Consider the following 13,009-nt stretch of genomic DNA (forward strand, 5'->3'; position numbering starts at 1 on the left):
TCAGGCCACATAGCCAGTAAGTGGGTGGGGAAGGATTTGAACCTAGAGCTAATGACTCACAGCCCAGACAACTAAAGGCTTCACTGGTCCACAGAGGTCAGCCCGGTCCACGGATGAGGAAGGTGGCCCAGGGAAGACAGCAGGGAGAGGTGGAGACTACAGCAAACTGGGACCCCACACTTCCTCTACAGGCAGTGGCTGGAGTGTGCCTCCTATTCATTTTCTCATAGCTTTTCATTATAACATAATTCTAAATTACATAAAAGTTGCAAGAATAGTAAGTACAAGGGACCTTCATATATTCCAGATTCATCGATTGTTTACATTTTGCCACATATGATTTAAAATTCTCTAGGAATGTATGTTTGTGTGTTTCTTAAACTGTTTTATTAATTAGTAAAAATATATGGTTTCAAGTTGTTTTGTTTGGGGGATATCTGTTACACAGCAAAAGCTAACTGATGTTAATAAATAAATATGAATACATTATACAATATGTTGTTACACTTGACAAATAAATATTATATATATAAATACAGTACCCACTTTTATAATAGGCCACACACTTTTTAAGATTTTTCTGGGGACTCAATAAATTAGTATAATACACTCAGGGCCCCCCTATAGTACAAGCTCAGTAAGTGTGTGCTGGGCTTGCTATTGCTTACTGACAGCTTACTGACCCTGACACTAATGTCATCATGTCAGCTAGGGCTGAGAGATGGAGTCTCCCGGTCTCCGAGGGTCAGGTTCAGCCTTGTCTGAACCTCTGTACTGTCCCCACACCCACCCTCTGGCATTTACCTTCCAACAATGACAGCAACATCACCACCATGTCCTTCTGAAGGTCCAGCAGCTCCTTCAGCAGCTCGATCTGGCTGGAGTCCTAGAGATCCCATGTCCCAGGCGGGTGAGAGGGGGCCTCTGCAGAGACACTTCCCCCACCACCAGCTGCTTCTGCCCCCCTCACTTACCCATTGGGGCCTAAGACCCCCTTTTTTCTCCCTTCTTACCTCCGAGGGGACCCGAGTCCAGACATGTTCCTCGGAAGCAGGGGAGGGGGCAGAGAGACAAGATTGTGGGGGTGGGACTGGCACTTGGGGGAAGGGAGCAGGCCCAGCAGATGATGTGACGGGTGTGGGGCTGGCAGACAAGGAGCAGACATTCTGGACAGAAGCAGATGGACAAAGGGAGACACAGGCCCAGATCTGGAAAGGGGTGCCTGGTTGTGGAGGGTGCTGACATGCATGTGTGGAATATAACGTGTGATGGGAAAGGTGGGACTCGGAGTTCAGGAGGAAGGCTGGGGAGATAGCCCCGTGCTTCCTGGTAAGCTCTCTGAGGGGAAGATGGTAGTGCCCCGTGTTCCCTGCCACAGAGCCTGGCGTAGGGCCAACAGAGTCAAATTTCCACCTCCTGGCATTCGCATTAGATTGAGTCACATGAAATTGCCAATACGTGACCATTTGGACACAAAGAATGGTAATGTCATATGGTTCCACCTAAAAGAATGGACAGGACTGGGAGGAGCTCCTTCGTCCTCCACGCTATTCTAGAAGGTGCTGATTCTGATCCTAACATATTTCCATAGTTCCAAAACCCTGCATTCAGATTCTAAGGTTCTGACACTCCAGGACTTCAAAATCCTAAAATGAATGGGTGCCTGCAGTTTGGGTCTGATCATGATCCAGTCCCTCTCTCCTTTTAATTCCTCAACTGGGTGGGGCTCCAGATTCTACTCTCATCCTGGATTCTAGGGGTGGGTATAAGACTAGGTCTGACCAATCAGCACTTTCTTCCCTTTGATTCAGGGATGGGTCATATGACTCAATGTCCAATCAGATGGAAACCTCAGGTCTTTTTTTGGTGCTCTAAGCAAAGAGATGCTCTCTTTCCCACTGGACATGTTAGGGGAAGGGAATCCTGAGGCACCATTTTTCCTGCCCGTGCAAAGAGCCTACCTGAGAATGAAGCCAAAGAGGAGACAGACTTTCCTGCTGACCTCAGCCTAAGCCCAGATCTGTGATGCAAACTCCTAAATTCATTTTCCCACTTTAAGCCCCACTTGGCATTGGATTTCTATACCTTCCAACCTAGACCTAGACCTAGACCTTGGCCAATGAACTAACGCTGCAGGATTTAGAGGTGGACTTCCTCCAGCATTTTAAGATGACAGCAACGTCCTGACACTGAGGAACTGCGCTCCTAGTTGACCTCCTTTCCCAAAGTCAGAGGACAGCGGAAAGGGTTGCTGCCGGCCCCTGTGGCACCTTTGGGTAAATTAGAAAAAGGTTCCCGTCAAGACATTTCCTGCTGGGAAACTGCAATATACAGGATGCTTCACTGCCACCTGCTGGGAACTACTGTAATGCAGACACCGCTATGTGGATGATGTCTAGGTCGAGGACAGTGCCCTTCCTGACGTCAGGCGTCCTGATTCCGCCCAACTCTCTATGGCAGCCTCGAATATGCTTATCAAACGGAAACAGAGCAAAGGAGAAGCGTTGGCAGGGCACTAGCGAGGCTGCGAGGCACAAGGGGGTGGGGAAGACGGGAACGCGCGAGGGTTCTGGGGTTGGGACCTTACATCACCGAGGCCGGGCACAGGCGTCATCTGCCGCAGGCAGGACAAAGGGAGCAACGCTCTTCACCGCTCTGCTCTAGCGGCGCACCCCACCCACCCCAGGGCTCTTCTCAGAGAGAAAAGAACATCGGCCAATCATAGAGGAGCTGAGACCAGAAGGGGTGGAGCCCAGCACGATCAACCAATGGAAGTGCGGGTGGGAAACTGGCGGATTGGTGGGCGCAGGGAGGGGGCGGGCTCATGCGGGAGGCAATCTGGGAGGAAGATGGATCGGGCCAGGGGGCGGAAACCAGTCTGGAACATGCCGGGAGCGTTGGAGAGAGAAATTGACCCAGGCGGCAGGTCTTGGAAAGGGACCAGTCGGAGGATGCCCGGATGCAGGCCGAGGAAGATCAGAGGGGCTCGAACCTGAGCGAGCTTCATCATCATGTGGGCGAACACGTGCAGGAATCCCACCACTGCGTCCCAGAGGCGGCTGTGCGCCAGGCTCTGCTGGTTCCCGGTGCAGGGGCCCTGGGGCAGGGGGCTGCGTGAGCCCAGGCAGGGCACTAGATGCAGGGCTGCCCCCTCCTCCCATCCCCGCGTGCTGGCCCTACCTGTATGTACTCAGTGAGGCTGTTGAACACCTGTTTTGCCACCGACATGGCCTTGGAGAAGTTTCTCTTGCCCTGCTCCTCAATGACATCCTTGCCCGAGTAGTACCAGTAGAAGTCACTGATGGACTCCTGTGGGGTGGGCAGGGTGTGAGAGGTGCTGGGGTCAGTCATGGTCCCACAGCGGCCCTGCGGCAGGTCCCACCTGGGAGGTCTCATCCTCACCTGCAGCCGCAGGAGGTAGTCCACTGTGCAGATGATGATGTTAATAGTGTTCGTGTTCCCTGTCTGTGTCCTTAGGTAGTTTTGGAAATCTAAGGAGATGAAAAGGCATTCATTCATTGAGCACCTAATGTGTTAGGGGAGGTGGACAGGGAATCATTTGTTCGTTGTGCAATAAATATTTGAGTGCCTATGGTATGCCAGGAGGTTAACTAATATAAACTAATTTATTAGTTAATTTTTAACTTTTGTAGTGAGGATTGAACACAGGGGCACTTCACTACTGAGCTACATCTCTTGCCTTTTTAAATTTTTCAGGACAGGGTTTCACAAAGTTGCTTTGGGCCTCGATAAATTGCTGAAGCTAGTAATCCCTTTGCCTCAGCCTCCCAAATTGCTGGGTTTACAGATGTGTGGCTTGTGCCCGGGAAGTAATGAATTGTTTTGAGGCACAGCAGAGATTTTTTTAGAAAAGCAAGAATTATGCACTAGAAGAGAAAGAAAGTGTGAGTTAACTCAAGAGTGAGAAACTTCATTAATTTATTTAATAGCTATATATCAAGTACCTATTATGTGTCAGAGAAAGATGGAAGATTATTTATCTAAAATTACTACTGAGGGCCTACTATATACCAGATATTGTGGAGGATCAATCATTTATTCATTTGTTTTTTTTCCTTAACAAATTTTTTATTGAGCACCTAGTATGTGTAGTGAAAATAAATTTTTTGAGTGCTTACTATCTGTGGGGAAGATGCAAGAGTGGTCATTCATTTATTTATTCAGCAAATATTTATTGAGTGTCTCCTTTTAAAGGCCAGGGGAGATAAGGATTGGCATCAAGGAGATGAGGATCACATATACATGTGTGTGGGGGGTGTACTGGAGATCAAACCCAGGAACTCACACATGCTGGGCAAGCCCTCTACCACTGAGCTACCTCCCAGCAATATTCAATATATTCTATTTGCTAACAGGAAGTGAAGAGTGTCACTTATTCTTTGACACAACAAATTTTTTGAGTGGTCACCTTATGCCAGGCACTGTTCCAGACTCTGGATGTAGAACCGATGAGAAAACAGTCTCAGCCCTTGTGAAGTTTATATTCTTATGCAGTAATTTCTCAGTGTTTCCTAACTGCAATCTACAGCAGGAAAGCCACTTTACATTGAGACCCAGTGCCCCTATTCAATCTGAAATTATATCTGCGTATACTTGAAACAAAGTTTTATATATCCTTTTTGTATGCCAATCCTCTGGCATTTTTTCTCTTCTGTACTGTTCGAATGAACTACAAAAGAATTCCGACCACAGCCCACTAAATCTGTAGTTCCCAACCTCTCAACCTCGGCTTTCAGTGTCTTAAAGCTACACAGGAATGCCAATGGGCTACCAGGAGGGGACACTTCTGCATTAAACTGATTCAGAATTTCAAGTGAGCTGATGTCACTATTTGAAAAACATTGTTCTATTGCATAAAGTTGCTATTTTTTTTTTTTTGGTACCGTGAATGACTAAATCCAGGGGTGCTTAACCACTGAGCCACACCCCAACCCCTTCTTTGGGTTGAGTACCAGGAATTGAACTCAGGGTTACTCAGCCTCTGAGCCACATCCACAGCCCTATTTTTTTTTTAATTTAGAGACAGAGTCTCAGTGAGTTGCTTAGTGTCTTGCTTTTTGCTGAGGCTGGCTTTGAACTCGAGATCCTCCTGCCTCAGCTTCCTGAGCTGCTAGGATTACAGGTGTGCACCACTGCACACAGCCAGAAGTCTGTATTTTCACAAGGACTCTAGGTTAGTATGAAAACCACCTCTGTGGACCCATTTGCCAAATGACCAATTCATTGAATTGTCCAGGCAACAAAAGTGGGCTTCAGTCGAGTCCTTTCGATGTCTGTAGCAATGTCACCTTGTAAGGATGGCTTTCACAGCCCTTGAGAGTCCCCTCCCCCACTAAGTTGTTCTTTCTACCTGATCTCCTTGGGGACGATTCTTAATCCCTCCATCAGGTTGGCTCACCAAAATGCCCACTTTGTCTGGCTTCATGTTATAGAGGAAAAGCATACTCAAATATTCAAGATTTTTTTAAAATAAAAAAACCCAAAAGCACAGCCTTCCCCATCAACTCTGTTTTCTAAGTCCTTTGTGTTATTTTAAATGGCTATATGGATTCATGCTCATTTGAATTGGACTATATGCCTAAATTGTTAGATCTATGCTGCTCTAAAGAATTCATCCAACAGAGAACACTGTCATAGAAAAGGTATAAAAAAAGAAGGGACATAGTGAATACTCAAGATATGCAAGGTGTCTGAGAATTGGAAGATATTTCAAATATGTATTTGATCGAGCTGGTTAGTAAATTTATGAATTTAGGCAGAAGACTGGATTGCAAATTTATTGGGAGATAGAAATCCCACCTGTAAGAACATTCTCACTTTCAAATAGTCACAGCACAGGGATAAAATTCATTTTACACTCAAAGGCTGATTCCACTTTCATTAAAAATTAAAGAATGAGCCAGTACAGTGGCATATGGCTGTAATCCCAGGGGCCTGAGAGGCTGAGGCAGGAGGATTTCGAATTCAAAGCCAGCCTCAGCAAAAAGGGAGGTGCTAAGCAACTCAGTGAGACCCTGTCTCTAACTAAAATACAAAATAGGGCTGGGGATGTGGCTTAGTGGGCGAGTGCCCTTGAGTTCAATCCCTGGTACTAAAAATTAATTAATTAATTAATTAATTAATTAAAATAAAAATTAAAAAATGAGCCAGGCACCGTGGTACACGCCTGTAATCCCAGCAGTTTGGGAGGCTGAGGCAGGAGGATTGCTAGTTCAAAGCCAGCCTCAGCAACTTAGTGGGGCCCTAAGCAGGGCCTAAACAACTCAGCAAGACCCTGTCTCCAAATAAAATATAAAAAAGGGTTGGGGATGTGGCTCTGTGGTTAAGGGCCCCTGGGTTCAATCCCTGGAACCAAAAATTAATAAATACTTAAAATTAAAGAATGAAAATCTTAGTCACATGGCACAAAGATTTTTTTTAAACCTTGAAAAATTTGGATCCGTGAGCTTTTGAGAATGTGGAACAATGGATTGTGTCTTATCCTTTATTGAAAAGGATAAAGGAAATATCTTGGGACTCTAGGGCACTCTGCCACTGAGCTACAGATACAGCCCTTTTTATTTTGAGACAGGGTCTTGTTAAATTGTCCAGGCTGATCTTGAATGGGATCCTATTGCTTCAGCCACCTGAGTCACTGAGATAGATTATAAGCAGGCACCACTGCACCAGCTGGAAGTTAGACTTCTAATCACTCCAATTTTTGCATTGAAAGTTAATTTCCAGGTAGTCTGTGGTTTCATAAGCACCTGCTAAGCATTGTAACCACAATCTTGAGATTGCACATGTTTGTTATAGGAAATGGCCTTGGGTAGAATGTCTGTTGTACAGAATTTTGACTGTTCCTTTAATGCTGCGAACTTTGTGTGCCACATGGGGTTACATGTTCCCATTAGCAGTGTGTTTAATTAACTCACTATGGCATCCTTGATCTTGTTAAATTGACTGAACCAGATCAAAACTCATGGAAACCCTTGCTTATGTTAGGAAAGGATCTGCAGACCTTCTTCCTGGCAGTGCATTTTAGATGCAAAATAAATGAATCAATTAATCAGTTCATTTGAAAATACAGGCAACTTTTTTTCTCCTACAGACCCAAAGTATGGAAATCCGCCCCAGGCTGAACCTTCCAGGCACTACCAAATGCCTATGGGAAAACGAGTGTGACTAACTGCCCATTTGGGCAAATTGATTTGGGGCCAAATTGGATTTTGGCAGATTACATTTGGGGACTCAGAGTGCTGGGGGGAAATGAAAATGAAGTCAAGAGGCTAAATTTCAGGACTTCCAGGGGGATTTTGGAAGGTAGGCAGACTGAGATTAGATGAGGTCTGAATGGCTGGTGAGGCCATCATTGAGAAGGGGAAAGGGGAGCTGGAAATTAACTCAGGCAACCATTCCAGAAGACCCCCAAATGCAGCTTCCTCTGCGCCCCCCCCCCATGTCCTCACCATTGTTGTGTCCCTCGCAGAGCAGCTGCAGGAACCGGAACAGGTCTTGTGTGAATTCATCATCAGCCATGACCTTCTCTCCTGAGTGGAAGGGACAGGGCAGGACCCAAAAGGGGTCAGGTGAAGCCAGCACACAGCACATCCATGCACATGACCCACGCACACTGCACACACATGCGCAAAGCACGGGGGTGCTGGGAGGAGCGGCCACTACTTCAAAGACACTATAAGGGTTGTAGGCATCCATGACACCAAGGGTTTTGACCTCGAGTCCACGACATCGCAAATGGAGACTGGAGGGACCCTGGGTCATGAAGCTGGGGTCTCAAGTGTCTTTCTATAGCATCAGGATCCCTCTGATGTCACTACTTGAGTGACACCTGGGAGTGTCTGCTGACTCCATAGACATTCAGGCAACAGTTATTACCCTCTGTCCCCTTCCAGATTGCTGGGGTTAATGGATTATGGGGGTTGGGGTCACTTTCCCACAAAAGCTCTGAGCAGGGGAGGACTGGGCTGGGATAAGAGATAGGGATTGAAAGCCAGCTGATTGGCCCAGATGCCTCAAAAGTACCAATCCAGGGTGGGTGTGTAAACATGGGCCAATCGGAATGGGCATCTGAGAGAAGCCAATCCTGGTGGGCTGCAAGGGAGGAGCTGGACCGTGAATGGGTCAACCGGCGCAGGCGCGGGGGAGGCAGGCGCAAACCAATCAGAGTGGATGCTGGGGGCAGCCGGTGAGGTTGGTGGATGGGAGATTTGCTGACCCACCAAGCTGGGGTCGGGGCGCAGAGAGCAGAGAAGGTGGGAGTGGGGGGTCGCCCCACACCGGGACTGCGAATCTGGGTCTGGAAGTCCGACAATGTCCAGCTAGAAAAAGACCTTTGCTGTCTTTTCTGGCTTCTACTTTACATATGGAGAAACAGGCTTAGGGAAGATAAAGAGGCGTATCCCCCATGTCCCCCATGCCATGTTTCGTTGGGGACTCATCGGGGCCCTGAATCTTGGTCTCCGAGCTCCTTATCTCAAGACTTTCCTCGGCCATGGTACCCCCACCACTCCCTATGCCCCAGATCCTCAGTCCCCAGGTGGGGGGGTGGGCAGGTGGGGTTAGAAGGGAAGGGCAGCGGCACAGCAAGGCGCGGGCGGGCGGGGGAATTACCGTTCTGGCGATTGATGACTGGGGCAGCCAACAGGATGGGAGGAGGAAGCAGGAGAAAAGAGGGAAAAAAGAAAGACGGAGACGGACAGCAAAACAGGGACACGGTCAAGGACAAGGACAGGGACACACAGAAAAACAGTCCACAGAGAGAAGGAGCCAGAAGACAGAAGGAAGCAGATTAGCAAGAACAAGAGTAGGAAATGAGGGTGAAAGCCAAGGGAGGGGGAGGGGGGAGGGAGGGACGGGGGAGGACAGGTGGAGATGGAGAGGCAGGAGGCGAGGTCAGGGAGAAAGTTAGACACGTCAAAACACAGCAAAGAGGAGACTCCATTAACCCGGATTAGGGACATTAATGAGAGAACAGCAACCAGGGCAGGAGACTGGGGCACGAAGAGGGCGGGGCCGTGTGGTGATGGGTGAGAACACAGGACAGAATGACACCCAGGGGTGGGGACCACGGGGGACAACCCTGGAGGAATGGGAAGCCAAGATGGGGCCCCAGCAGGGAGGAACCCAAGGAAGCTCTCGGGCAGGGGGTGTCTTAGGGGCAGGGAACTCTGGGCGGTGGCCGGGGAGGGGCAGGGGCTTCCTGAGGGAGGACTTCCCAGGGAGAGGGCATCCCGGGAGAGGGTCTCACCAGTTCCGTCCTCGTTCACCATGCCTAGCCCCTCCGCCTTGTTCTGTCTCTCAAAGGCATTGAGATCCAGGACACTGAGGAAAGAAAGGACGACGGCAAGAACGTGATGACACTGAGTCCCCTTGGACCCTCCATGACCTTCGGTCCACTGCCCAGAATCTATAACACAACTCATTCCTGTTTTTGTTGTTTGGTTGGTGGGTTTTGGAACCGGGGATGGAGGTCTGGGTTGCTCTCCTGCTGAGCTACAGTCTCAGTTTTTTGTTTTTTTTTTTTTAATTCTGGGACAGGGTCCCCTCAAGCTGCCCAGGCTATCCTTGAACGTGTGATCCTCCTGCTCCAGCCTCCAGAGAAGCACATCTGGGATTACAGACGTGCGTCAGCGCCCCCTGCAGTTCAACTCACTCTTTTATATTTTCATGAGTTCATTATAGATATCCATGACCTTGGGATTCATTCTGACACAATTACACAGGCATGGAATACAACCCGCTCCGGTTCAGTGTCCACTCCTTCACCCTTCCCTCCCACTGTTCCCTTCCCTCTAGTCCACTGATCTTTCTTCTGTTTGTAGTTTTTAAAATCAATGCCTTATGGACATACATAAAGGTAGAGGTCACTGCCACGTTCACACAGGCACATGTGTGCCTCTCCCATTCCCCCCCCAACTCCACTGACCTCTTCTCTGTTTTCCTGGGATTCCTTCCCCCTTTTATCTCTCTCCTTTTTTCCCTTATTTTGGTCTAGTTTTTGCCCATGAGAGAAAACATTCGATCCTTGACTTGGGATCTGGCTCTTTCACTCAGCATCATGTTCTCCAGTTCCATCCATTTACTAGCAAATGCCATAATTTCATTTTTCTTTATGGCTGAGTAAACTCCATTGTGTGTGTGTGTGTGTGTGTGTGTCACATTTTCTTTATCCATTTGTATGTTGACAGGCACCAAGGCTGGTTCCTCGGATTGGCTACTGTGAATTGTGCAGCTATCCAAGTTGAGTGGCTGCGTCCCTCTAGTATCCATTCTCATTCCCTCTCTCTCTCTCTGGTGGGGGCGGAGCTGGGTACTGGGGATTTTACCCAGGGACACTTAACCACTGAGCCACATCCCTACCTGCATGTTTGCATCAGCGCCTGGATACTCTGGAAGAAGCCAACTTCCTTCTTGTCCTTCAGATAATCCAGCATTTTCTGCAGAGGGAGCAGCAGGGGAGGGGGTCTGGGGGTCACATGGGACACTCCCACCTCTTAGCCCTCCTCCCAAGTTCCTGCACCTTGGTTACCTGCTGCACGTCAGCATTGCCTCCGTTGAGGATGGAGATGCCCAGCTTCAGGGTGGAGGACACCATGGCCCCTGTCTCTCCTGGAGGGAGTGGAGGAGAGGCAAAAGATGGTCCACCCCGCTTGGGGGCACCACCCACCAGAAGGCAGCGTCCCAGGGATGGGAGAGCAGCAGGTGGAGCTGTGTGCCAAGCAAGGTAGGGGCCATGGTGACTGAAGGATGGGCGGGAAATCACAAGGCAAGTGTGCAAGGGGAACTTGGAAAGGCTAGGTGTGAGTGCAAATCCTAGGCACGGCCGCCATGATGGCCAGGTGTGTGTGCTGAGTCCACAGGGAACAGGGCGCTGGAGAGAGCGGACAGGTGGGTGTGCGCAGAGCCCCTGCACTTGCTGCGGGTGGGCACCTTTGCAGGCGCTGATCATCTGGAGCACCATCTCTGCGGCCCCGCGATTGTGCAGGCGCGACTGCTGGTACAGCAGCCTCTGCTTTTCCATCTCCTTCTCCTGCATGGACAGCAGACAGTGGGCCAGTGAGCCCCAGCTCCCAGCCCAGCCCTTCCCCCTCAGCCTCAGCCTCGCCCTGCTCTCCCAGCCCAGCCCTTCCCCCTCAGCCTCAGCCTCAGCCTCGCCCTGCTCCAGCCCCGCCCACGCTAGCACAGGGCTGGGCCTAGGGCAAGATCTACAGGCATCAGGGCTGGACATGGTGCAGCCTTAGCCTGGGCCCAGAGACCGCCAGAGAGTCATTAGATAGAGTCCAGGGCATCTGTGGACTTGGGTGATAACAAGAGTCCCGTGTTCATGTTCACCACCCTCTAAGGGACACTCAGCATCTCTTTCCATTACAGATGAGGCCACTAATCATAGCAGTGTTTGCAGAACCTGTGGTTTTGTCACCAAGAAGACTCAAGTTTCTGCGTCACATTCTTGTTGCTACAGACAACTTGAAATGTCACTTACGTTCATCAGTACTTCGCAAGAACAGTAGGTACTGGACCCACTGCTAGATCTTGTCATTGGATGGATGAATAAAGAAGTGCACGTATTACAAAATCACCACCTTAGTTTCCAAATATCTTCATGACTGTTTCGTGTCTGTTTCCTCTGATATGTGTTTACTTTATACTTTATTTATTTTGTACTGAGGATTGAATTCAAGCGCTTAACCACTGAGCCACCTCCCCAGCCCTTTTTGTATTTTATTCAGAGACACGATCTCAGGGAGTTGCTTAGCGCCTCACTAAATTGCTGACGCTGGCTTTGAACTTGCATCCTCCTGCCTCAGCCTCCAGAGCTGCTGGGATTACGGGCATGTGCCACTGCCCCTGGCTGTTTCACACATTTAAAAACATGATTCTGAGAATCACTTTGCCAGATGCCAGAGGGGACCCTGATATAAGAAAAGTTAAGAGCCTGGAGCAAATGTTAACAGGTTGGCCGGCTGCACATCTGCTCTCCTCTCTGTCTGGCCTTGCATATGCTGTCCCTCTGCCTGGAACATCGGTCTCCTATTCTTCCGCGGCACATTCCCTTTGTCCTTCTGCTTGGACCCCTCCTCCTCTGAGAAGCCCTCCCTGATGCCCTCCCGCAGGCTGGGCCGAGCACTTGCCTGGGCTGCTGTACACCTTTAAGCCCCCCCCCCTGTACCCCTCCACTGCCCCCACACCTCTGTCCCATGGGAAATACCCTGTTACTCTTGGTTGATGTGTCTGTCTCCCCAGCAGGTTGGCTTGGTCACCACCGTGTCCCTAAGAACTGCTCTATGGTCACATGCTGAATGAATGGGAGACAACCACAACCAGGGTCCCCCAACCCTCCCTCTAGGACCTCCTGGTCCCACCTACCTCAAAGGAAACCTCAGCCTCCTCTTCCTCAGCCTCACCGCTCTCCCCTCCCTCCTCCAGGTGGCAGCTCTGGGAAGGGGACATCAGTAAAGGGGTGGTGAGAGGAGAACCCCATCCACTCCTCATTGTGAGTGAACAGGTACTGCAGCTGGGGAGCAGGGTGCCTGCCCTAGCTGGTGAGAGGGCCTCACCTTTGCCATGATATCCGCGTACGCCATGTACAGGTAATCCTCGTCCAGTTTGCTGAGGAAGTGAGCAAGCAGACAGTCAGGGCCAGTGGAGGGGACTCCTATTCTTTTTTTTTTTTCCCCTCTTTTTTGGTCCTGGAGATTGAACTCAAGAGCAGTTGACCACTGAGCCAATCCCCAGCCCTTTTTAATATTTTATTTAGAGACAGGGCCTCACTGAGTTGCTTAGGGCCTCGCTAAGTTGCTGAGGCTGGCTTTGAACTTGCAAACCTCCTGCCTCAGCCTCCTTGACTTCCCAGTGGCCCTTTCAACTAGCAGTGGCCTGAGGTCAGAATGCTGGCCAATGAGCTACGTGGAGAAGTCAGAGAGAGCTTCCATTGCTGGATAAAAAGACCTGAAGTCTTGCTTAAAGGAAAAAAGCCTTTCCCTTTCTT

The 13,009-nt window shown here is 49.5% G+C and overlaps 1 protein-coding gene across 4 annotated transcripts in view; it reads right to left on the reverse strand.

Annotated features, from left to right (window-relative positions):
* Ryr1 (ryanodine receptor 1) overlaps positions 1–13,009 on the reverse strand; it is a 113,578-nt gene that overhangs the window by 26,287 nt on the left and 74,282 nt on the right. For 2 of the 4 annotated variants that reach the window (XM_076839060.2, XM_076839059.2), the window contains 12 exons: positions 12,579–12,630; positions 12,388–12,456; positions 10,951–11,050; positions 10,550–10,629; positions 10,381–10,457; positions 9,269–9,342; positions 8,632–8,649; positions 7,470–7,550; positions 3,403–3,491; positions 3,181–3,309; positions 2,993–3,097; positions 805–886 (listed from right to left, as the gene is read on the reverse strand). In XM_076839060.2, the coding sequence (XP_076695175.1) occupies positions 805–886; positions 2,993–3,097; positions 3,181–3,309; positions 3,403–3,491; positions 7,470–7,550; positions 8,632–8,649; positions 9,269–9,342; positions 10,381–10,457; positions 10,550–10,629; positions 10,951–11,050; positions 12,388–12,456; positions 12,579–12,630 (956 nt within the window). The remainder of the gene's footprint in view (positions 1–804; positions 887–2,992; positions 3,098–3,180; positions 3,310–3,402; positions 3,492–7,469; positions 7,551–8,631; positions 8,650–9,268; positions 9,343–10,380; positions 10,458–10,549; positions 10,630–10,950; positions 11,051–12,387; positions 12,457–12,578; positions 12,631–13,009) is intronic. The other 2 variants (XM_077105867.1, XM_077105866.1) reach the window with 1 other exon arrangement.

Source organism: Callospermophilus lateralis, chromosome 18, assembly GCF_048772815.1.
Source record: "Callospermophilus lateralis isolate mCalLat2 chromosome 18, mCalLat2.hap1, whole genome shotgun sequence".
Classification (NCBI taxonomy): domain Eukaryota; kingdom Metazoa; phylum Chordata; class Mammalia; order Rodentia; family Sciuridae; genus Callospermophilus; species Callospermophilus lateralis.